Here is a 25,352-nt window from a genome sequence, read left to right on the forward strand (position 1 = left end):
TATAATAAATAGCATTGTGTGTCAATAAGTCATTCCTTATAGCAGAGGAAATGAAACTTAACATCTAAACACCTCAGCTAATTTTACAGCAGTCTCACTACACTATTTAGAGTATTTAAGTATGGCTATTAAAAGCACATTTAAAAAAAAAAAGATCAAGAAGAGTTTAAACAATGCTCCCCCATCCGTCATCTCATCTTGTACATACATTGTAAGCTGTTTGGGGCAGAGAACATCTTTTTGATGTGTGTACACAGTGCAGAGGCCAATGGGCCTCTAATCCAACCACAAAACAAATCAATACTACAAACACTCCCTACCATCAACTCTAACCTCTCCCCACTCTCATTCCCAGGCGAGCATACAGGCACTACAGCACAGGAGTTGAGCAAGTACATGGGATAGCAGGATAGGACAAAGGGAGAAAAGAATAATTTTCTGAGGTGAGAAAACTTTGTTCCAGAGTATGGCCGCAGGGTGGATTACCATACCATACCAATGAGAGTGAGTCTCCAAGGAAGACAGCTCAATCCATTTAGAGTTTTAGAAATAGGTTTTCAGGAGTGCTCAGCACCCAGCAGCTCCCCAATGGCTTGTTTGACCTACCCAACAGGAACACCTGGGTATGGTTCAATTCTGAAAATCTGGCCCATATACTGGAAGTGTTGCCTTTAGTCTATAATCAAGAAATTAATGGGCAGCCAGTGCAGATGACAGAGCTGAGATAATGAGCTCCACGCAAGAACCACCACTTAAAAGGTGGGGCCACTCTATTCTGCATAAGTTAACATTTCTAAATGGTCAAATTACCCAAACTTTTCCAGCAGTCAACACTGGTGGAAGATTTCACCTGAAAACATTAGGTACCGCATGTGTGGTATGGTCAGCTCTCAGACGCAATGCAGCATCAAGGCAACCTAGTGGTGGAATAGAAGATTTCCCAAGAACACCAAGACAGTGCATGAAGTAGAGGTGAGAATTCAGTAAGTGGCACTCTTCTCTTACCCCAGGGTATAAGGAGGGGCCCTAGCCTGTTGCAGGAGCCATCTTTTGGGCTAAAGCCTAGACAGCCTGATCACATGCTGTTATTAAAGATTCCATGACACTTTTGCTAAAAGGAGATGTGATCAATGTTAATTTCTGGCCAAATTCTAGGTCTGGTAATTCCATTCTTCCTAGTTAAAATTCCCCTGCAATTTGACTTGGACATATTCTTCGCTTCTGCTCCTCAACTGCACACAACATTACACAGTTTAAGAGCAGCTAGGTTCCACTCCATAGTGTGAACATTTCAGTAATAGGTGAGATATCTAAAAATGTATATATAAATATATGCTCTAGCCCAACCAGGAGTTTTAGGCTTGAGGCAAGAATTACTGGGTGAAATTTTATGTTGTGCTATGCAGCAGAACAGACCAGTGCTTTTGATGATCCCTTCTGACCTTAAAAATCTATGATCCTTACTGCTCACTTAGTTAACACTGGTAAAACATTGAGATCCTTGGATGAAATAGAAGTGCAATTAAATGCTATCGTATTTCAAAGTGCTATTGGTGACATTAGCTACTGTCCTTTAAATGATCATTGGGTGGATCAGTCAATGCAGTAGTAAGAAGTTGTACACACAGAAAAACAGCCATACTGAGTCACAGAATCATAGAATAGGGTAGGAAGGGATCTCAGGAGGTCATCTAGTCCAACCCCCGACTCAAAGCAGGACCAACCCCAACTAACTCATCCCAGCCAGGGTTTAGCCAAGCCGTACCTTAAAAACCTCTAAGGATGGAGATTCCACCACCTCCCTAGGTAACCCATTCCAGTGCTTCACCACCCTCCTAGTTAAAAAGTTTTTCCTAATATTCAACCTAGACCTCCCCCACTACAACTTGAGACCATTGCTCCTAGTTCTATCATCTACTACCACTGAGTCAGACCAATGGTCCATCTAGCCCAGCATCTTGTCTTCTGACAGTGGCCAGCATTAGATGCTTCAGAGGAAATGAACAGAACAGGGCAATTTCCAGAGATCCATCCCTTATCGTCCAGTTCCAGCTTCTACCAGTTGGAGGTTTAGGGACAGCTGGAGCATGGGGTTGCATCCCTGACTATCTTGACTGATTGATGGACCCATCCTCCATGAACATATTCTCTTTTTAACCCAGTTATACTTTTGGCCTTCACAATATCCCATGAGAACAAGTTTCACAGATTGACTGTGCGTTGTGTGAAGCAGTACTTCTTTATGTTTGTTTTAAACCTGATGCCTAGTAATTTCATCAGGTGATTGCTAGTTCTTATGTTATGTGAAAAAAGCCACACTGTGGTAAAAAGATGAAACATTAGGAGTCCAGATTTTTATTCCTTGGCATGAACATGCTCCATGTAGAGACAATACTGGTATGTACAATGTAACAAATAAAATTTATTCATAAAATACAATGAATATTCAGAAACATCACTTCCAACAAAGTTAGCAAAACAATAAATAGGGAGTAATTGTACAACTAGAATTTCTTGCCCATATACAAATTGGTGAAACAGAGCTAAAGAGAGAGCTATAATTTAAAATGTGCAGACTACAGTGTAAGTTAGTGAAAGGCACTAAAGAAGACTCCCCCCAAACCTCTTCTAGAAATCTCACAACCAGGAAAAAATTAAATGTAAAACATGCTATATTTAAAGTAGTATTAACAATGCAAAACACTCTCTCTCTCTCTCTCTCTCTCTCTCACACACACACACACACACACACACACACACACGCGCGCGCGCTAAGGAAAGACTGAACTGAGACCAGAATAGTTGAATTGGCTAAAACACGAATTAAATTAAAAAAAAAAAAAAAAAAGGATTTAAAAATGAGTTATTGCCAGAGTAAGCCTACAGACAATGAGAGCTGCAAGGTAAATCTGTAGCCCAGATGCATATTTAGCAACTTTAAAAACAATGCCCACGACTCAGTCAAAAACAGTCAAACCTTTCAAAGATCAGTCAAGCTTGATAGGTCCTAAACTAAACCTACTTAAAAGATTTCATTTCCAAGTTTCTCCTTTTTTATAGCCAGGGATTTTGTTGTCCAAGGCCAAAGGTGTGACAGCAAATCTCAACCAGCAAGCCTATCATAGAGCATGCTGGTTTTATGTGCAAATTGGTATAAAAAAGTAAGAGGAAGCTTCTTGTGTCATTTCTTTGTTTTCTTTTAAACAAACAGAAAAGCTGTCCTCGTAATTACAGTTGCACTAGTAATGTTTGTTTATCAGGGACCTGGATTTTACAGATCTGTTCCACTGTAGCACATACACTTTTAGAGTTAAATCATTAACATTTTGGTATGGATAGTATGGCTCACAATGGCACCTTCAAGGTGCCATTACTGGTCTGTCAGACAGACAGACACAATCTGGTAAGGTCATTTTTAAAAAGCACTGATTAGGCAAATAAACAATTCCTCCTTAGTTGCTGCATCTTAATACAGCAAGGTCATAATGGTATTAACTTTAATCATAAAAACTAAGGAAGTCTTCAGTCTTTTTGACAAGTATACAAGTTAAGTAAGTTAAGAAGTTAATCAAGTTTACTGTACGTTCACACTAAGATCAGTTTAAGTTCCAATGCTTTAGTTTTTCTTCAAGATGAGAAGCAAGTGCACCTCACTATGGGGAAAGAGCTTGATGAATTCCCTCTTATTTAAATGCTGTGCTATAAAAAAGAAATATGCTAGAAGGTTAACTTAAATCTTGTAGAAACTTAAAAATGATACTTTCAACTGTTTAAAAAAACCAAAACAAAACCCATACAGCACAGTAAGTTTTGCTCCTGGGTGAAGACACTGTGTATGTCTACTCTGCAATGAAACACCCACAGCTAGTCCATGTCTGCTGACTTCAGCATGCAGGGCTTGGGCTGCGGTGCCGTAAAACTGTGATGCAGATGTTCAGGCTAAAGCTGGAGCCTCCCCACTTGTGGGACCCCGGAGCCCAGCTCCAATCCAAGCCCAAACATCTACACTGCAATTTTACAGCCCTCAAGCCTGAGTTAGCTGACACAGGCCAGTAACGCATGTTTAATTGCAGTGTAGACATACACGTTTTTAAAAATTCATTTCTTTCAAAGAAAGAACAGAGCTTTGCCAGAATGCCACTGAAATTCCAAGAGTTAAATATGCCCTTGCGAGACCAAATTTTAGTTGCTAAACTGTGCATATTTTACACTTGCATATAGATCCACAAGATACACCCAGCTAATGGTCACAGTATTAAGAAGGGGACAACACATGGTAATTTGATGCATTTTTAAATATTTTGCACACTACAGAAATAATATTTCAACAACTAACTAAGTTTTGTGACCAGAAAGAATGCATTACACCTGAAGTGGAACAGTGCCATGCATTGTTTTGTTTAGGGACTCCACCTTTTCACATCAGCCATCACAGCTTTTTACACTCCATGCAACATTGTAAGGTTACGCTGAAGTTACAGACATTAATAATAAACTGATTTATGAAGATTTAAGACATCTGTAACTGTGGTGTTCCAGCACTAGTTACATAATATACACAAGACAAATGAATTATAACTTCTCCTATATCACAAAGCAATATATTAAATGTTAAGTGTTTAATAGCAGCAGTTTTCAGGATCAACTGAACTAGTAAATCAGCAGCACCCATTGCAAAAGGAGAATAATTTTAAAAGAAATTAAGCTACTGTAGATACTGTCTGTGTGTAACGGAAAACAAAAGACTACTTGGGTGTTACTACTATGTTACTATTACCTGGAGATAGGAAGTAAAGGAAGCAGCTCTCTATTTTAAAATATAAAGGGTTCAAATTCATCATTGGTCAATAGAGCATCGTCCCAAAAAATGTAGGGCCAAAAGTGAGAAAGCTAGCCACACGCTCTGAAAATGCCTAGCCTGAGTTATATTATGGGTTTGTGGCATTCTCTTTAACATAGTAGGATTTTACCTTCTCCATCCAGATTGAGAGCAGAGCAATCCATACAAAAAAAAAAAAAAAAAAAAGAAAGCAACATTCGGTTACAATCATAGGGATCAGTTACACATCTTCCACCCAGTACCAGCCCAGCCAAGACCGGTGCAAATCAGCCTTTTAAAAAGTAAAATATATTCTCTTACATTTTCTTCAGCGACGGACACCCTCATAAAAGTAGTCAAAAAGTTGTTGCTTAGAGATTGTGTGTGCTTTTAGACAGTAAATAAAAGGACAACAGCACTTCACATAAAATGAAACTAAGTTTTGTTTTCATTTTCATTGAAATTAAACAAAATAAAACATTGTCCCTTGCCAGTGTTCTTGGATTTGCACAGTTTAGGTTTTCAAAACAGTCACTCTTTATGCAACCATATACAGTAAGTCTACATATGTCAGTTACTAAAGGAACAGAAAGACTACTGGTCATTGCATGTAGGAAAGTCATGTAACAGCAACAATCAGGGAGTATTTAAATAGCCAAAGAAGAGGGCTCAGTATTCAGACTGAATTATACCATGGATTTATACCCACCACCTAAAACATATAACAGTGCAACATAGGACAACAGTGTAAGCTGCTAGTTTATGTACAAACCGGGACATAAAACAAAGTTATCAGGAATTGAAGTTAAGGATCTATTCACCACATTGGGCTAACATGTTTAAAATTTAAACACACCTAAAGTTCTTGCTTTCTATACATTTCATTTTAGCAAGGGTTACTTGTTTCCTTGCGCAACACAAACATTGACAATTTTGCAACACATATATTGGTTAAACATATGTTAATATAACATACAGTATAAAGGTAATTAGGGAAACAAGTTCATTTTTTTTAAACAGCATTCCATACTGACGAGGCATGGTTTTGTAGTGCCTTCTGGTCAAATTGCATCAGTTCCTCAATATTTTCTGATGAACTATGAATTTTAGCAAAGCATAACAACACACATTAATCTTTACTCTGATGCTGAATGCATAACACCTACTGAAGCAGAGAGTCAATTACGGCTCCTGGCTTTGCTGAACGTTTTCTGTTTGGAGAGGAGGGATGGAAAAAGACACACACACATTACTAGTCTACCCAAGAAAAGGAAGGGCTGACATTTTCCAAATATAAAGTATGTAGTATTAACTTTTACACAAGTTTGGTTCATTTAGCCTTTAAAAATAATATACTAAAATCTCAACAGCTGTGTATTTAATATTTGAGAAGGATAACTCAAAGTACGATCTATCTAGGTTTTCATTTGGTCATCCATCAGCATCACTGTCATTGGACAGGTAATTTATGTGTATTGTCACGTCACTTGTAAATTTGGCCCCCAGAGTCTATGCTAGAATAAAACACATCAAATAGCCAGAGGAGACTGATGTAGCAAGAGAAGCAACATACACAAGTGTTTAAGAAGGTGTCAAAGTAGACCACTCCCTAAGAAAGTAAGTGATTTAGACTTGAGTACCTGTCATTACGGGAATCAAATTCACACAGCTTTATACCTCTTAATTTGGCCCTAAAAGTTAATGTTTCTAGCCAAGGCCAGCTCTCCCATGATAACATACTACATAGTGTGTGCATAGGTTTCTTTGTTGACTATAAATCTTCATGCAATACAATCTATTAAAAAGCATACCTTAAAATCTGGAGCATGTGTAACATGGCTAAGTAACCATAATATATTAAGTTTGCTGACTTGATGTTACTTTCTTAATGTTGGTGGGCTTTTTGTACAATGAACCCAAATGGGAACCAGAACTAAATTTAGCAACACCCAAACCTTGATTCAGACTGAGACTCTACCTCATCATCATCTAAGGAATGTTATATTCCTCTATGCAGGCTTCAGCGATTTCAACATTGCTGAGGCACGTGTATATATTTATCTATCTATCTTCCATTTAAAATTTCATTCTCCATTTTCTTTATTTAAATGCCACCTCAGGACCATCATATTTATACCATGACAAATCTTGTACCCATTTTTATAGTTATCTACAGATCTAGGACTGTACAGTTTGAAAAATTAGTTTTTTAAATTTCAAAATAATTGAAAAAAAAAAAAAAAAAAAAAAAAAAAAAACTGACAATTTTTGAAAAACGGAGAGGAAATCACAACCAGCTCTAATAATCTGATGCCTTGGGAACAGAAAGTTGTCATTAAATCAATAGAGCATGCTTTCCAAGTATTATGGCTTTTGATCAGCATTCACTATAATTCAATGACTTTCTGTGTTGAAAGCATTACAGCATTGCTCAAAGGGCCTGGGTCCTGAAGTTCATTCCAGAACTCCCATTCAAAATAAAGGGATTCCCAAATGCAGACTGCAGGAATGACCCAAAAATAAACCTTTACTTAGGATTTAAAATACTTCCCATGGAAGTTCTCAATCACACACAAAACCACTTCACAAGATCTCTCACCTTCTACCAGTTTTAGGCCTGGATCTTCCTTTTGAAGTTCTCGGCCTCTCTAACTTCATCAAAGACTGCCTCAGACTTTCTTCAGTGTAAGCTAGATAAACATGGGAAAGGTCCACCTCAAAGGGCTAAGGAAAGAATATATAGAATCCATTTTACGTACTGAGAGTATATGTTTTTCTATAACACTTAGCAAGAAGTGTGCTTTATCAAAACACCAAAGACTATAAAAGTCAGTTAGAAAGTTTTACAGCAGGAAATGCAGCACATATGGGCAATCATTAGACTGTACGCTCTAGATCTATATAGTTTGATCCACATTGAAGAAAAGACACTTACATCTTTTTCCTTTTTATCTGGTACTGGGGTCTGTTTTCTCATGTTGTTCCCTGTATATGCAACACATTTCTTAGAAAAAGAGAAAGATCTGTTAGCAAAGTCAACTCTATTATAAAACTGATTGCACAATTAGGTAGGTTTATATTAGCTTCCAGCCTCAATTCAATTAGTTTGGGAGTTTGCTAGATGAAAGATCCACCATGCACCTTCTTCCCATCATGACAGTTAAGATTAGTGATGAGTGAATCACGTAAAAAAATCAGTTCATTTCAAACAACTTCTTTTTTGTTTTCTCATCAAAATCAAAAATCAAAAAAAATTATTTTGGGCCAAATCAAAACATTTGCTATTTTTCATTTTGAAATGTCAATTCAAAACACTGTCGGAAAACAGTCCATCTGACATTTCCATAATTTTTGCTTTCCAGTTTTTTTTGCCAAATTCAGTCTCATATCTATGAATAATTTTAGTGACATAAAAAATGCATTTTTCTATCTTTACTTTTTTTTCCTGCCCAGCTGCAGCTGGGATGCTTTTTATAGAAGTGCCTGAAGCAGAACTTCCTAGGACTAGGAGCAAGTTTGAGCATCTATGCCTCTGGAACTTTTACTTCCTAGTTTTGACAGGTTGCCAGTCTAATAAGCTTCAGGGCATGATGCTTCCCCTCCCCCACCCACAAAAATATATATATTTCTATAAGCTTCCAGACAAACCGTTTTGTTCCAACAACATGACTGGTATAAGGTTGCCACCCGTCCAGGTTTTACCCAGACGGTCTGGTTTTGGCTTCTGTGTCCAGGTGCCATTTAGAATTGACAGAGGCCTGGTTTTCGACCAGAAAGTCTGGTCAAAAAGGAGACCTGGCAATGTCTGGTCAGATATACTGACCGGACACCAAAAGCCCAGGTACCACAAGGTGGGGGGAGGTGCCAAGTCATTAACTGTGCCAGCCCCTGCTCAACCAGGCCCACCTCTTATCTGCAGACAGGCTAATCAGGCTGCAACAGCTCCCTTCCCAGCCCTAGAGCAGAAGCAGTCCAGCTGAGGGGGTGAGGGAAGTGGAGACAGCCCAGTGAGCCATGGGGGGAGGAGAGGAGCAAGCAATGGGGAAAGAGGTGGAGCAGGGAGCGGGGCCTCAGAGGTCCAGTTACCAGCACTTAGAAAGGTGGCAATCCTGGTCATTATTTTAGTAATAGCTGCAATGGCTTTGATTAGCTCTTATATCAATGAAATACCAAAATCCTCAAAAAGAACCTTTCCATAACCTTTGCATAACCTTTGCTGAATCGCTGAGGTAAGTGTAGACCAAGCCTGACTCTCCCTTATAGCACAATCTAACTATCGATCAAAACTGTATAGCTGCAGTTGGCGAGTTAGCATGAGAACCTTGACTTTCATTTAAAACCTTTGAGAACCTTTGCACTTCACTAATGTAGCTACCTGCATTTTCTGTTAACTAAGCTTACCAGCTGCCATTCTCCAATGTCTTCATTCCAGTGAACATAGTTTTCAATCATTTCCTTAGAAGAAAGAAAAAAAAATTGTTCTAGGTTTGTGAACTTTAATTTTTCATACACTCTAGGGTGTGGTTTATGGAAAAATATGTCTAGAGATCCTGGGGAAAGTGAATTTAAAAACAGCATCAGAACCTGTTAAACGTGGCTCTTCCCCAAGTCAGTTTAATCAAAGCTGGTTCACTGATGTGAATGGCCATATGTTAAAAAAACACCCATCCACACTGAAAGCCATGGCCAATGAGGATACGCCTACCTTGCAATAAAAAATTTAAAAAAATCTGTAGCAGCAAGTCTCAGAGCCTAGCTCAACTGACGGACTGTGGAGCTAAAAATTGCTATGTAGATGTTTGGGCTCAGGCTTTGAGTTCCATCCCACTCGTTGGGTTTCAGAGCCCCAGGCTCCAGCTCAAGCCTGAATATCTATACTGCAATTTTTAGCCTCACAGCCAGCCCAAGCCTGAGTTATAGCTGAACTGGGCCAGCCATGGCCATGCTGTGGGTCTTTTATTGCAGCATAGACATATCCTTAGTCTGAACAACATTTTCCTGTGCCTGCTGGAGTACTCTGCACATGTACAGGTCTCCAGTTATGGTGATATCATTAGGATAGTTGTCCAAGTGTGATATGCATACAAACAAAGGAGAAATGCTTAGTGCGTTTTGTGCTGGGTGGTGTATGGGATATTTAAAATGTCAGATACGTTGGATCTCAGGTATACCATATACTGGGGAGCCAAGAGAGCATCACAAAGAAAGTGAAAGGTGAAAGTTCTAGGTACAGTCATTTTGTGCATCTTCTAACATCGAATACTGCTAACTGCATTTTCCATCCTACTGTCTCTAGATCAAAAAGGATCCTAAGACATTCCATTAGTTATTCTGGCAAACGGATCATTTTTCATTAATATTCTTGTATTGACATTATAGGCCTGTTTTGGGGGTATATACATCTATTTTAACACTTTGCCTTTAGATAGGCTACATATTATGCTATGTGCCTTGTAATTCCTACTCCCTTCTGATGGGAATTGCTCATCCTGAATCAACAATGCTCTTTATGGTAGGAAGTCCAACAGTCTCATTTCTGTGAAGAACAGAGTGAAAAGATTAATATTTAAGATTGTTGGTGCAACCCATCAGACATTTTTAACCATGGTTGTCCAAAATCTGCTCAGCCCCGGGGTGAAGCTGCCATAGTGGACAATTAAAAGGTCTAAATTTTCCTGTTGTTGACAAGGCCTTGGAGTACACGTCAAGAGTTTCAGTAGCACAGTTCTTCAATTTTAGAAAATTCTTTAGATCTTTTAGATAGAGGGTGGGTAGAAAGTGGATCCTCCTCAGATAATCAAATGATTGCTTCACTTTATCAAAATACTCAGCCAGGCTTTTCAAAGCATTATACACAGACTATACAGAGAGAGGGGTGATTGGTGAAGTCAGTCTGCTTAGTGAATAATTGCAACACTCACCAGAGACCTCCCTGTTGGAATTTTCAAAAGACAAAGTCAGTCACATCTGAGGTCTCTGATTCTCATGTTTTTTACAGTGATTTACAACTAATAGAAATGTGACAAAGCTGCACCTGTAGCATCTACACGCTCATATAACTGTTCATCTGAAACAAACCTAATAAATTTGACCTTCCTTCTAATTAAATGCAATTAGAGGTTTGCTGTGTTTTATAAACATTCCTTTACAAATATATACATAAGTTACAATCCCATGTGGCTCATTGTTTTTCGTATGGTGCTATTTAACACCTACTTGCTCTAACAAACCGGATACAGAGAAGAGATGTGCTGACTCACTCCCACTACTGATGAGGACAGAAGAAATGCTGAAGGAATCAACGGATGTCTCACATTACTAAAAACCCCAAAACCAAGACTAGGCTTTCTTTCCTTTACCTGGTAGTCCTGAGGAATGAAGTTATCTATGATGAGCATCTGAAGACGAAGCTCCCTGCTGAGCTGCCGAATATTCTCCAGCAATCCTTCAATCTCTCTCTGATGTTCCTGTTGTAGATCTGCCATCTAGGAACAATAATGCAAGTCACTGGGAAGCTAGAATTAGTTCAAACATGAAAGCCTTTTTAAAAGTTGTCGCTCTTTAGGGAATGATAAAGGCCATCTCCATTTAAATTCACAGGCAAAATGAATTCTTTTATCATAAACTATTCCTGAAAATTGGTAAAATAAACATACCAGCTCAGACTGGCACTTTTTGGCTACAAGACATCAGCAAATCCCTGCTCTGCACTTGTTGGAAGCAAACCAGGAGCAGGGCAGTCTAGGTACATCCTGTTCAAGGAAGGGGCCTGCACACTCTAAAGAAAATCCAATTCTCCAACAGACTACTATGCAGCACAGGCAGCAATACTCAGCCTGAAGACCTCCTGCAGCATGGGCTCCAGACACCAGCTGATAGATATTCTGAGCTCCCACAGGTTGGAAGGAAAAGCAAAGAATATAGTAACCAAGAGGCAAGTGATTAAGGGTGGGATCCCGGCCAGAGGGATAGGATGGGGGGAAGAAAGCTACAGTAAGGAGAAAGAAAATGGCATGGAGATGAAAGGGCACAGGAAGAGAGAGAGAGAGGAAAAACAAACAAAAGTGAAATTCCAAGGAGATACAACTAAGATAAATATTATTAAGCCCATATTCTCTAAAGTTATTACATAACTCTGACAGAAAAGATAACGACTATTTAAGCCAAGTAAGAGTTGGAGGTTGTGCAGAGCAAGTGTGTTGGCAACTCATGATTTTAGTAATAATTGGTGTTTTTATTAAAGCTCTAGCTTCCAGAGTCATAGGAATGAGATTCTCCATTTTCATTTCAAAGAAAAAAAATTTCTCACCCTCATTGATTCAGAGAAAAGCTTGAAGACTTAACCCCCAGAGGCTTAAATACCACTGTTCAATTAGTTTTCTGAAAATATACAAACCAAAAGGTGTTTTATAAAGAGACGGTAAAAATCATGGGCACTTTCCCAGGGTAAACACTGTAGGGCACAGTATTTCTAAAACAGTCTTATTCAATCATATTTATAAACTAGCCCTTCTGGACACTGACCTCTGATTTTGCAGCCATTAGCATCGTCCAGACTTTCTTCAGCTTCTTGGTCTTGCCCTGTGCCTCCTCCTGCAGGCTGGTGTACTTCTCCTCAATATCCAGGCGCTCTTGCTGTTTGCAACATTTAAGAACAAAAGATGACACACATCATGGTTAGAGACGCATCTGGCTGTGGTATAACCAGAGAAGAAACTACTTGACCTAGCTGAAGTTGCAGCTCTGCCTAGGCTAATTTGTGTCAAACATGTCCCACAGTTTTTACTAGTTGGTATAAAGCTAGCCCTTGCACAAACTTATGTACCAGAGCATTGCCTACCCATTTCAGGTGTCAGTCTCTAGGAGTGTTGGCACCAGCTCCCGCCATAGCTTCCAAATCAAGTGTACGCACAAGGCTGAGAGGGGCAACTGTAGGTTAGCACAATCAGTCCTGTCAGTTAAGAACATCAGCACGACATTAAGGAAGCTGATCAAACCTCTTTTTCCTCAAGCTCTTTACGAAGCTGCTCGGCTCTTTTCCTTCGTTCTTCAAGCTCCATGTTAGATTCCTCTAGAAGTTTCTCCTGCTCCTCAGCTTTTGCCAGCAAGTCCACACCTCCCACAATCACCTTCTTCTCCAGAGCTGATAACTTCTCCAGCAGCGACTGGTGTTCCTGTCTGATGAGAGAGACACACACAGAGAATAGAATGCCTTTTATTCCAGGCTCTCTCTAGTGGCCTGAATTATGGGTTTGGACTGTGGGGCGTGGGAGCCTGGAACATTCATCTTACTTTTAAGACTGTAAATAAGAGTAAGAAAATACCAGTCACGGGAGGGAGGTGCAGCTAATGTCTCTCTCATGCACTCAAACAGGGCAGCGGACACTGAACAGTCTCTCCTGCTGCAAATCATCCCTTCCACTGGGGGCTGCTGGGGCACAGAGATCAGGGAGACTGTCATTTCCTCCTCCTCCTCCTCCACTTTCAATGCTCCCTCTGCTGGGGCCAAGGCAGCATGGAGACACCAGGAGGAGAGAGTAAGAGGTGGCAGCAGCATCTGGCTACCTCTGGGCCTTGGTGGCAGGGAGAGGATAAAATAATCACACATGGGAGATGGGGGGAGACTAGCAGGGATCATGGAGGCTTCACCCGTGAGTCTATGACCTCTTAAGCCCTTGTCCCACCAGCCATGTGCCTTGTGCACCTGCTTGCATTATGCTCTGCCCTGAGGCCCTGTGAGAATTCACAGGTCACTTTCCAGCTCCAGCCTATATCAATATTTCCACATTAGAATAAGCTGTGTGCCCAGAATCAAGCACCTTCCCCTCATTAAAATATATGGCAGCAAAGGCTGCTACAATGGTACTTAGTATTTGACTGCTTCATTAGCAGTCGATATACATAGGAGCTTGTCCAACTTTCTCAAATTTTGATTTTTTTTTTTTTGAGCTCTATGGCTAGCTGAAATTTTGCAAAAACAGAAAAAAATGCATTTAAAAACATTTTATTGGATTTTCTGTCCACTCTGATCTATACAGGAAGCTCGTTTGCTTTAATAGCAGGACATGAGCGCATTCATTTTGTGAATCACTGCTTTAATCAACCAATTCATTTCAATTTCCACCAGTAACATATCCCTAATTAGAACTAATGAACTGTAAAAATAAATAAATAAATTCTTCTTATGATGCAATACTAACTGGGCTTTCAGCAGATCTTTCTCTCTCTTCTCCAGTTCAGCCCTGGCTTTGTTTCTCTCTTCCTCTTCCATGTCAAGCTTGGTTTCAAGTACTTTTCTCTCTTCCTCAATCTTGGCTTGCATCTCTACCATTTTATCTGGGGAAACTTTCTTCTTGCCTTACGAAAGAGTCAGGTCAAGTATGAAATTATTTGATGGTAAAAATAAGACATGGTATTTTATTATAGTGAAGATTTCTAACATATCCAATTTCAAAATTAAATGATTTTCAACAAAAGTTACATAAAAATATTTCAATGCCAATATATAGTTATACTGTATCTCTACGGCTACTGGAGTTTATAATAGTACTATTCAGTGCTAATGGATATTTACAAATGCTGGTGACGCTTCCCAATTTGGTCAGCAAACCAGCTACTATCACATCACTGTCCAACACAGGCAACTTTTATACCAAAGGTTTTAGTGCAGCTTTGTTATTAGGACTATGACTTCAACAAAGATATCCAGTGGCACTCTGGAAATTGTACGAGAAGAAAAACAGTAATTGACTTATAACAAGAGTTATATGCACATTAGTCTAGTTCCATCTTGGAGGTCTAATGACATTTACAAGAGACACAAGCTCCGCTCTTGCTATTTACTGCCTCTGGACACACAACGGAAATACTATGCTAATACTAGTGTACTGTACTAAAATCAAATTTAAAAAAAGAACAAAATCTTTATGAAAGACTGCCTCTAAAAAAAGCGAGACGTTTGAGACCTAAATTTCTTTAAAATGATAATGAAAAGTTAGTCTGCACAGTTGAATCCAGGGTTTATTTTTAAGCAAATTTTAGCTTCTAATTATAGAGAGAAGTGATTACACTTTAATGGGGGTTTGTTTTTTGTTTTGGTAACGTGTCAGAAAAGTTGAGTTCTAAAGCTAAGTACAGAATTCCACTTGCCAAAAATTCACACTGGAAGAAATTCTCTCCACGGTATCCATTCCCTATGGAGTGTCACTGCAAAAGTTAGCAGTAAGATGTTGTTATTGTCCACAATGAAGAACTACAACGTGCAGAGAAACACAGAAAGTCCTATTAGATAACAGCAAATAAGGATGGATAAGTTATTGACTCTTCTGGATAGCCTTTGTAGCAGTGGCTATTCAGAGATTCTGAGGTGATGGGATTTGTGATGGTCTATAAAGTAGCATTTTCAAGATTTGACCTCTGGTAAAAAGTAAAAGCCAAACCAATTTTTACACCTACATCTCTGTGATTACAATGGAGGAACTTGAACAGCTAGCTGGTATTCAGACTGAGTTCACTATCCCTAAAGGTTCATTTCCAAATAATTCAGAATTCTAGAACAAGAAGAATGGTGGCTATAAATCATACTCCAAGTCTCAAAAATCAACATTTATTAAAAAATAACATTGGATTGGAAGATCTTAATTCCAATATTCAAAAATTCCAAAATTCGATTTAGATTCCATTTGCTTCTCTTGTTGGCCAGATAGTAAGAAGCAACATCTAAGGTTCACAGCCCTAGTATTTTGGTTGACTAACCTCTGGGCAATATGCTCTAGAATTTTGAGCTTTCTGTGAAATTCTATATAGAGAAATCCGTAAGCAAAGAGTTAGCATGGCCAGGGACAGGTGAATGAAGGATCCTTACCTGACAAAACACGTTCTTAGGTCTTCTCAATTTTAAAGAGAGGAAGTTAGATTGAGCAACAAGACCCTTTACAAGCTCTGTATCTGTACTATATGGAATGCAAATCAATCACACCAACCTGCTTGATCTTGCATTAAGAGGAAGTAGTAAGCAAATCGCAGATAGCCAGCATGTGCATAAAAAAGAGGAGGAAAAAGAAAACACATTACTGATTGATTGTTTTGTGACAAAGATGATCAGTATCAGTAAAAGCATTAATCTAAATCTGCATCCACAGACAGAAAAAAGTCAGCAGAATAATCATTGAGAAATAAGATGGCATTAAAGCAAATATTTGTGTTATGATTTTATGCTTGGCCAGAATAAGTGTTCTGTACCAAAGGATACTTTTTTTGCCTATTCAGAATAATCTTCAATCCATTCTTGAATTCTCCTATTCAGTTCAATATAATGAGGATTCTATATATGACACTACTAGCCTGCCGCAAAGATCATGCTCAAAGAAACATCCAATAGGGCATCTACCACCCCAGAAGACAGACTTATGTCTTCAAGGTAGCCAATTTTTTTACATTACCTGTAAAACCTTAGCACACAAAAAGAAAGCTTGCTTTGCATTTTAGTGAGATTTTCAAGTCAATTCTTTGTGTTATATGACCAACTGCACATACAGGATCTCAGCACACGATTTCTATGTTCAATTAAACAGGATATTAGTAGGTTAATTTGCAGTATCTGATGCTTCCATAGAGGTATATGGCTAATTTTAGTTATTCAAGCAGGTGTGATCAGAATGAAACAGAAAAAAAAAAGAATAATGCAAAAGGAAGACAACGTGCAAAAGACCCACACAGCATATGAGGACAATTACTTTTCTGACTGTAGAACAAGTAGTGTTCATTCTACCATTGATGGCCTGAGCCAACTCCCACCATAGTAAATGGGAGTCTCTTAACTGATGGCAGGTGGATTGATCCACAGGGATGAACTTCAGTGGACAATTTGCCATTGAGTTAATTACCCACATCCAAAGAGTCTGGTTAAAAGCAAGTTTGAAAAAACCAAATGCATTTCAATGCCTATAATAATGTAAATAACTAGAGCAGAGGTTTTCAAACAGCGGGGCAAGTCCCCCTGGGAAGGGTAGGGGGGCGCAGAAGAACATTTGGGGGGGACGAGCAATGACACCATGTGGCTCGGGCTTCAGCCCCACATAGCAGGGTTTGGGGAGGGATCACCACCTCCATCCCGATTCATCTCTTTCTGTCTGGGTTGGGGGGGGGGAGGGGGAGGAGGTGGAGCGGAACCTACAGTTATAACTCAAAAGGTGGGGGGAGGGGGTTCAGCTCAACAAGTTTGAAAAACTTTTACATTTTAAGCCTTCTTGAATTGTGATAAGTAAATGGGATTTTGTATTTTACTATTGGTGGAAAAATGTTAATATCACTAATAAATGAACAATTTAGAAACCAAGGAGCTCTCCCTTTAGATATAACTAGATATATGCATCTTGAACTATCGGCCTCTCTCTGCCTAAGGAAGGGGAGAAGTGTGACTCGGGCTTGAAGAATTAAGCTACAAATTAGAGTCAGAAAATTTCCACCACCCTGGAATTAAAGTTTGTAAAGAGTATTTTGAGTAAAATGGCCATCGCTAATCGATTAATTCTAGTACTTAGAAGGGGACCAAAAGCCCTGCTTGGAGCCAAGGCCAATAGTTTCTTCATCCAGATTACTGGGTCTTCTCTGAACAAAGAATGACAATGATGGCCAAGCACATAATGATTTATAGTGACATGGATACCTTTCCACAACAGACAAGTCACTTACTTGCCACCCTTAAGGATTTGAATCCAGGTCTCTTCAGATCAAAGGATTGTGAATTAACCAAATGCTATCTAGCCCCCTTTCTAGATTATAAATTGAAAGTAGGATTTTGATTGTCCCACTGATTTGTTCTTCTCTAATGTCTTAATAAAGGAGGACACCAGTGAAACAAAAACAGGAATTGGATTTTCCATCCAGTTTCCCCCTCATTACAGTTAGCTCGAACAAAACACTAACTTGCCTTACATCTTCTCAAACATTAAGCTAAAGTTGCACATGTTGAACAATTATTTAAAGCGTGGGACACAGCAAAAGAAAAGCATGCTTTAGCCACAGTTTATAAACCCACATTTTTCTGTTAAATAAAAAGTGGCAGGGAGCAGTGTGGCATTTACAAAATGGAGTGCACAGGTTATGGAAAGGCCAAAGCTTTGTTAAATGACTTAAGAGCTCCCACTCACTAGTGAAGGACTTATCCAGAGGTTTCTCTATGACAGAGCATGTGGAGTCTGAACTACTGCTGCTGCTACTGCCTGGAAAACAAAGAAGTAAGACCCACGGAAAACCCAGGAAGGAAGAAACAAGGATATGAAAAAACACACAGCTGAAAATTAGTTCCAAAGGAAAGAAATCCAAAGAAACCAAGAAGAACCAGCAAACTGGTTTGAAAAGACAAAGTAATGCTTATGTTTGGAAGCATTTGCTTGGATCCCTCTTGGTTGCTCTACAGGACTGAATCTGTTTCACAGTCTAAAATGTATGCTTTAGAAAAACTGTATTTCAGCAAAAATCCATCCTGACCTTGTCTAGTACGAAACCCAATATGCCAAAATTATTTTATTTGTTGCAATTGCTCAAAATAGAAAGTGATCCACCTGTTTATTTTCGCTTGAAGTCTACAGATTATGAAGAATACTATGCACCATTATGTTATCAGGCATGTGAATCCAAGCAGGATTTGTCCTATAAAAGGTCATAATACCTGCCTGCAAAAGCGCAGTTACTAAAAAGAGGCCTGCTGATCAGTTTGCTAAAGTAATTATATCACAAGAGTACACATGACCCACTGTACTATTTATAATCTACTAGTTTAAAGTAGCAGCATAAATATTGATGGTCAGCTTTTTTGCCATGAGAAATTACCCTAAGAGAAAAGCTACAGATCTATTAAACTATGGTATCTGCAATGAATTTCTAGAATCAATTAATCTTAATTGACAGGAGAGTCTAAGCACTGTACAATCCTCTGCACTGGCATATGCTGAAGATATGTCCTTATTGCTAAGTATTTTGAGCTAAATTCTGCTCTCAGCTAACTTTCTGGATTTGCACCAGTTACTTGAGAGCAGAACTTCATGCTCAAAGATACTTCTGTAATTGTAATGAAGACAAATTACAACAATTCTACTTTTCACCATTTTGGGCTAACAACCTACTATGAAAATCAAGTAGAGTACATGGAAATGTAATATCTAACCAATTGAAAACACATGAACAAAACAGAAAGGCCATTTGCAGATTTTTAAAAACACACCAAGTAACCATGCCCACAGCACTAGCAGCAATTTGATTAAACACGACAAACAGCTGTAACATGAACATTTACCCATCAAAAAAGATTCCACATAAGCTCGAAAAGACTTGTTTAAACGATACACCATTTTATAGATTTAGTACAATTATGCTGCAATATTGATAACCAATAATGTGATTCAGGTCTCACTGAACATTAACAATGAAACAGACTACAGAGAAAGCTGCAGAATTTAGGCTCAGGACAGAGTTCTGGGAGTTCACCATAGCAAGAGGCATTTTTACCATGTGTAAACCTTTAACATAAAAAGGTCAGTCACAACTGGTATTTGAGCTTGTGGCTAGCAGAGCCCCCCTGAAGAAAACAATTTATGACACCAATGAGATACAAGCCAAATGTAACTGATTCCTTCCAGCTTTAAGTCTGGAATTCTGTTTAAATTAGATTCTATCCTTCAGACAAGAAAGAAGTCTGAGTGTTAAACTATTTTTAACAAACAATAAGAAGTTAGCCCAATCCTAAAGTCTCTACTTCCAGCAAATAGAAGTCAATGGAAGTTCCTGCATCTCTTCCATACCCTTGTCTTATTAGACAAGGCTACTAAGTTTCCTATTGTTATTTTAGAAACTGATCTCTCCCCATGTCAGACTGTTGGACTCTCCCTCCCCATAACTCCATACCCCAGAAGCTGTTCTGTTGTGTGTGTTTGCTATGGATCTCATAGACATGCGCACAGTAACAAGCCATACAGAGCCACCCTGCTGTAATCAGGGAACCACCATGTAAGAGAATGTTACCACAAGCAAAACTACCCAAGTGGAAGCAGATGCTATATAAAGGTATAGCAGTCCAGCTAGATTGACTGGCTTAGTTTCTACAAGAGGCATGATAATTGCAGCGGGCACTAGAACTTTACTACAGTCTCAGTTATGTTCATACTTATGCAAAGTTGCATATGGATTCTTTATGTGAAGGAATTTCTGGAGCCGACTTCTCAATGACTAAGAAAAAAAGAGTATTGGAGCATGCTGACACCTTACCCCTTCGTTTTTTACGCTTTTCCCCATCCTCTCCAACCTCCCCATCTTCTTCTTCATCCTCATCTTCAGAACCACTGATATCAGAGCCAGATATCTCTTCCCCTAAAATACAAGTATATGTTTCTAATGCATTCTCTTCCACAGCATATCACAGAATTAATTGTAACAGCAGCATTTGATCTATCTTCAATTTTACTTGGGTACAACAGTGTCTTGGAGCACTGCCGTACTTTCCATGTCTCTCTCGGATTACAGAGATTTCCAAGTGGAAATCCACGTGGGTGTTAAAGCTACATTATCTCCCCCTCTGTGCCTTCTCCCTTATCCACAGGAGGGAGGGTACTGATGTGGCCATATGAGCCAATGGAATAACAGCTCTGCTCCCTCAGGAGATATGCTGCCAAGGACCTCACCTAGGAAGAGGCTGGTTCTTGTGGATGGCACTTGCAGGGTTCAGTTACTCACAGAGCCTGTGAACCATATGATTTCATAGCTTTCCATAGCCTTGCTCTTTATGAGAGAGACTTAAAATCCACCTCCACGAGTTCAGTTTGAGTTTAAGAGGCACTTGTTCCCTTACCATGTGCTTTTTTTTTTTTTGCTAGTGGGAGAACATTTAATCCTTTGTCATTATACTGTTTAAAAAAATCCAATTTGCACTTGTCCCCAGCCTGACACCTATTAGTCATTAAATGAACATGAATGAGACTTTTAAAATTAGTACATTTCAATTATATATAGGTCACATCCAAACCTAAACCAAGGACAAAAGAAAAGATGAAATCTGCTATCTTATGTTAGCTCTAAATACCATCTAGTGGACAAATCCAATACTTAACTGTAGAAAAGCTCTAGCTTGTATTCAGAGCAGTTATATGCATACCATCTATTTCTCTCTATTTATGGGGGATCGTTGGGTTTCTTCTCTTTACTTGAGACTAATGTAAATAAAACTCATATGTAAAAAGCACAGGGGCTTCAGATGTTACTTACAAAACTCCTGAAAAGTCTACCATAGTAAGTCTTTAATAAGGAGACGTGTCACATAGGAACAGAATAACCCAAAGGGACAGAGAACATTATTAGGAACAAGGGAAGTTACCTTCCTCCAGCTTTTTTTTAAGCTCTTCAATTTCTTTTTGAAACTGACGAAGCAAGGCATCCTTGGGATCTTCATTAATTCTGGCCTTATTCTTGATGTTTTTGGCACGGTTGGCATATCTTAATGTGCTGATAGTCTCATCATAATTATAGTCTGCTGGACCAATATTTGCACACTGTTACGTACAAAAAAGGAGTTACTTGTGTATATGGTATGTAGCAGCATATAAAAGCTTGAACGACACAAATACAAGTAGTTGCAAGAACAGGAAATGTAAAAGGAGACCCATGCCCAGTTCTGCAAATCCCTTACGGTAATTTTCTGCCTGCAAACTGTACTTTCCTGCTGCTTTCAGAGCATGAACTCAGTTCTGCCCTGGGATGCACAAACACAGCTTCCATATGATTGTGTGTGTCTGCGTACTCTTGCACTGGTTTATAGCCTTACATTTCCATGAAGTGATAATTTTATAGTCAGATAGAGGTAAGGCTAAAAGATGTACAGGGTGAGAGTATATTAACAGTCTGGTGCATAGGAGACACGGAAGGTAATTGTCCTGCTCTATACACACTGGTGAGGCCTCAGCTGGGATACTGGCTGCAGTTTGGGTGCCACACTTTAAGGAAGATGTGCCAAATTAGAGAGACTAGAAAAGAGCTACAGAAAATAATACAAGATTTAGAAAACCTGACCTATAAGGAAGAGTTAAAACTGGGCATGTTTAAGTCTTGAGAAAAGAAAACTGGGGGTGGCGGGGACTTGAAAGCAGCCTCAAATATGTTAAGGGCTGTTATAAAGAGAATGGTGAACAATTGTTCTCCACATCCACTAAAAGTAGAAGAAGTAACAGGCTTAACCTGCAGCAACGAAGATTTAGGTTAGATATTAGGAAAAACTTTCTAAGGATAGTTAAGCACCATAGCATGCTTTCAAAGGAGCTCGTGGACACACCACCATTGGAGGTTTTTAAGAATAAGTAGACAAACTCCTATCAGGAATGCTCTAGGTATTCTTGGTCCTGCCTCAGTATAGGGATTGGACTAAATTGACCTCTCAAGGTCCCTTGCTGCCCTACATGTCTATGCATCAATGAAAGTGAACAGTCCTGAAATAAATATCAATATCAAATTATTCCAATGAGAATTTTGCTTCCATTTCACCTTAAAGATATAAACTAGTTTATTGGGACATTGAACTTTGGTGTGTCCCATTCTTACCATCATGGTTTTTGAATTGCCCCCCAGGGAATCCTGAAGAAGTCGAGTCAATTTAGAGTTACGATAGGGCACGTGAGTACTCTTGCCATCCACCAGGGCAGAAATAACATTCCCAAGAGTAGAAAGTGAAAGGTTAATTTTTGTGGCTTCTTTTAGTCGTTGCCCAGTGGCTCCAGTTTTTGTCTGCCTTTCTGACCCCTGGCAAAAGGAATACACAGGCATTCAGAGAGTGAAGGGTCAGAGTCAAGCAGATCTTAATGGAATTTTTAAACTCAAGGTAGCACTGACCAGCAACACAGCTGGAAAAATTGAATGTATCATTCCCATGTAAAAAAATTATTTTATAAAGACAAACTGTAGTTATACACAACATTGCATATCACCCCAATGGTAAGTGTTTAAACATGATCCTCTCCTCCCCGTTCCCCAATCAGCAGATGTGAGGGAAAAGAAACATTTACTAACTTATAAGCAATAACACTTTTACAAGAGTGTATGTAATATGCATCTAAATGGTTCCATAACATACTTGAGTAACCTTAAAAATCTGATTATTGTACCTCTTGTCCTCCCTTGGCCATCCCCTCCATTGAGAAAATTATGCATGTATAAGAAAGGCCCCAATCCTGTATTTTGTTCTTGATAGGCAGACCTTTGTACCCATGCAGACCTGATTTAAGTGGGATTCCTCAGGAGTCTGTCCCCACAGAGTCACTTCTTAGATCTGGGCCTTACATCGCAAGCTCTTTGAGGCAGGGCCAGTGCCTTTTGCCTGTCTTGTTAAGGGTCCAGCTTAACAATCAGTAACCATCCCACAACTAGCATTTTGTTAGATCTGCACATTACTACTTACAGCTAGATCTACAAGGTGTAGCTTTCCCATACGAACATGCATGTTTCCATCAACACCCTTCTCGCTGCACTCAATGGTAATAGTGAAGATGGCATGGGAACGGGAGCTGTGCTCATTCATATTAGTGGCACCAACAGAACCTTTCGTTAAAAGACCCAAAAACATCACAATTAACAATGAAATGTATGGTAAAATAGTCCTTAATCTGAAAACAAAGAGGCCACAAAGCAGTTATAATTTACAGGATTTATAATGTTACTTAAAATAGCCGAATACCTTTGTTTTTTAACTTCTGAAAATGATAATACCTAATAATTAGTGAGGAATAATTATCTTAGCAATAACATCCAACATTTTTCAGGGTTTCTGATGCAGCTAATAAATGTGATTCATTTCCCCTTAGACCCAGTGGTGAAGGATTTTTTTTTTTTGGTGCTTGAAATTGCAGCATTCATCTTCAATCTGGACATGCAATCATTTGAAAGACCAGCAGAGGTTTTGCTTCTAGTTATAGTCCTGCATATGCCTTCCAAGGCCCCATCCCAAAAGGCACTAAGCAGCGTCACACCCATTCATCTACTTTGGAAAATAACTGACTCAGCAAAAACTGCAAATGTAAGCCATATGATGCTCAGCACCCAATAGATTTAGACCATTAATCCTTGCTGATTGAGTTGTATTTTAAGAGTAATCAGAATATTACAGTTTTCAGCACAATGGCAGTGAGTCATTACCTTTACTTGATTTGCACATTAATCTAGAATACTTCAGTCAGAAAGAGTCCTGGATTTTAAAATGAGATATTTTGTTGCTCAGAGAAAACATGCAATTGCATCACCATCTTACCACACTACAGAACACAATACTGGTTTAATGCTTGTTCACCTGGGCAAAGGTCAGAAGAAGAAAAGGAGAATTAATGGGCAAGTTCAAGACCCACTAGGAGTGGTCCCCCTCTTTTGCTCTGCTGCATTCTCACACCCCCAGTTACAGTACTTTCAAGGCCCCGCTCTCATACCCTGAACTACAGCACCTTCAAGACTCCACGTTGGAACAAGCCTTCCAGACAAGAGAGGCTGCTGTCTAGGGTCAGTCCAGCCTTCCTTGGCTGCCCCTGAATCACAGGAGTTATCAAGGGGACACCCCCTCTCATTGCTCAGCTGAGAGTGCTGTTCCTGAAGAGCTCCTACACTAGAGGTGAAGACTGTACTCAGATCTTAAAATCAGCTCTCTACATGGCACTGCATAATGCTGTACTAAACTGTGCTCTGCACAAGAGTTTAAAACTCGAATAATGAGTGCTACTTACGGTTTTTGTGGCCTAGCGTCATGATTCTGTCCATATCATCTGCATTGTTTACAACATAAGCTGAAAGATCTTTGATATAAACTCCCACATCAGGTCTCTCTTTAACCTAAAAAAGTAAAAGATTTGATTGAGCATTTCCAAGAAGTGCACAGAGATTATTTTTGGAAGTTGTTCTCTATAGTATTCACACATACCAGTTATCATAGCATAATGCGCTAGCTTACTTCTATTTCTAGAAGCACAGAACAGAAGCTATGACTTATCAGAACCATACAGGCCTATGGATCAAGAGTATTACAGGGTAGCCTTTCATTGCTACTTCTCCCAAAGCAAAGCAAATGGAAGGAACACAAATCAAAAGAATGACTCAAATCTCCAGAGAGATTGCAAAGAGGGGTTCAGAGACGGACACAGGCACATAACACATTCAATCTAAATGAGAACCACAATTCTCTCCATGTTTTCTAATAGGCAGTTTGCCAGACAGAGGAATTAGTGAGATGTCAAAGCCTACGGTTCACCACATGCCTTTAAGAGCAGAGAAAGCACTTGGTCTAATCAACTATTTCCTTGTTCCAGAAACCATTGAGAATTTCTGATGTATTTAACAAGCTGGCTTGTCCAGCTTTTATTTCTTTTCTCAAGAAAAGTACTTCAAAACAAACAATGGTTTCAATTAATTGCTACTATATGAGAAGAGGGTGTCCTACAGGCCACTCTCCTATTATGTTCAGATACCCACATCTTTTCCCCTAGCCCTGGGAAGAGTTGTTATGAAGTCAGCTAAA

The 25,352-nt window shown here is 39.2% G+C and overlaps 1 protein-coding gene across 4 annotated transcripts in view; it reads right to left on the bottom strand.

Moving 5' to 3' along the window:
- Positions 1 to 2,334: 2,334 nt before the first annotated feature.
- KIF3A (kinesin family member 3A) overlaps positions 2,335 to 25,352 on the bottom strand; it is a 35,881-nt gene continuing 12,863 nt past the window's right edge. For all 4 annotated transcript variants that reach the window (XM_067566462.1, XM_067566458.1, XM_067566459.1 and 1 more), the window contains 13 exons: positions 24,565 to 24,670; positions 23,256 to 23,395; positions 22,403 to 22,600; positions 21,186 to 21,360; positions 20,084 to 20,185; positions 14,020 to 14,176; positions 12,817 to 12,997; positions 12,344 to 12,454; positions 11,179 to 11,304; positions 9,221 to 9,274; positions 7,755 to 7,823; positions 7,419 to 7,543; positions 2,335 to 6,030 (listed from right to left, as the gene is read on the bottom strand). In XM_067566462.1, the coding sequence (XP_067422563.1) occupies positions 5,982 to 6,030; positions 7,419 to 7,543; positions 7,755 to 7,823; positions 9,221 to 9,274; positions 11,179 to 11,304; positions 12,344 to 12,454; positions 12,817 to 12,997; positions 14,020 to 14,176; positions 20,084 to 20,185; positions 21,186 to 21,360; positions 22,403 to 22,600; positions 23,256 to 23,395; positions 24,565 to 24,670 (1,593 nt within the window). In that variant the 3' untranslated portion in view covers positions 2,335 to 5,981. The remainder of the gene's footprint in view (positions 6,031 to 7,418; positions 7,544 to 7,754; positions 7,824 to 9,220; positions 9,275 to 11,178; positions 11,305 to 12,343; positions 12,455 to 12,816; positions 12,998 to 14,019; positions 14,177 to 20,083; positions 20,186 to 21,185; positions 21,361 to 22,402; positions 22,601 to 23,255; positions 23,396 to 24,564; positions 24,671 to 25,352) is intronic.

Source organism: Emydura macquarii, unplaced genomic scaffold, assembly GCF_026122565.2.
Source record: "Emydura macquarii macquarii isolate MOO-44397 ecotype Brisbane River unplaced genomic scaffold, CSIRO-AGI_Emac_v2 contig_2768, whole genome shotgun sequence".
Lineage (NCBI taxonomy): Eukaryota > Metazoa > Chordata > Testudines > Chelidae > Emydura > Emydura macquarii.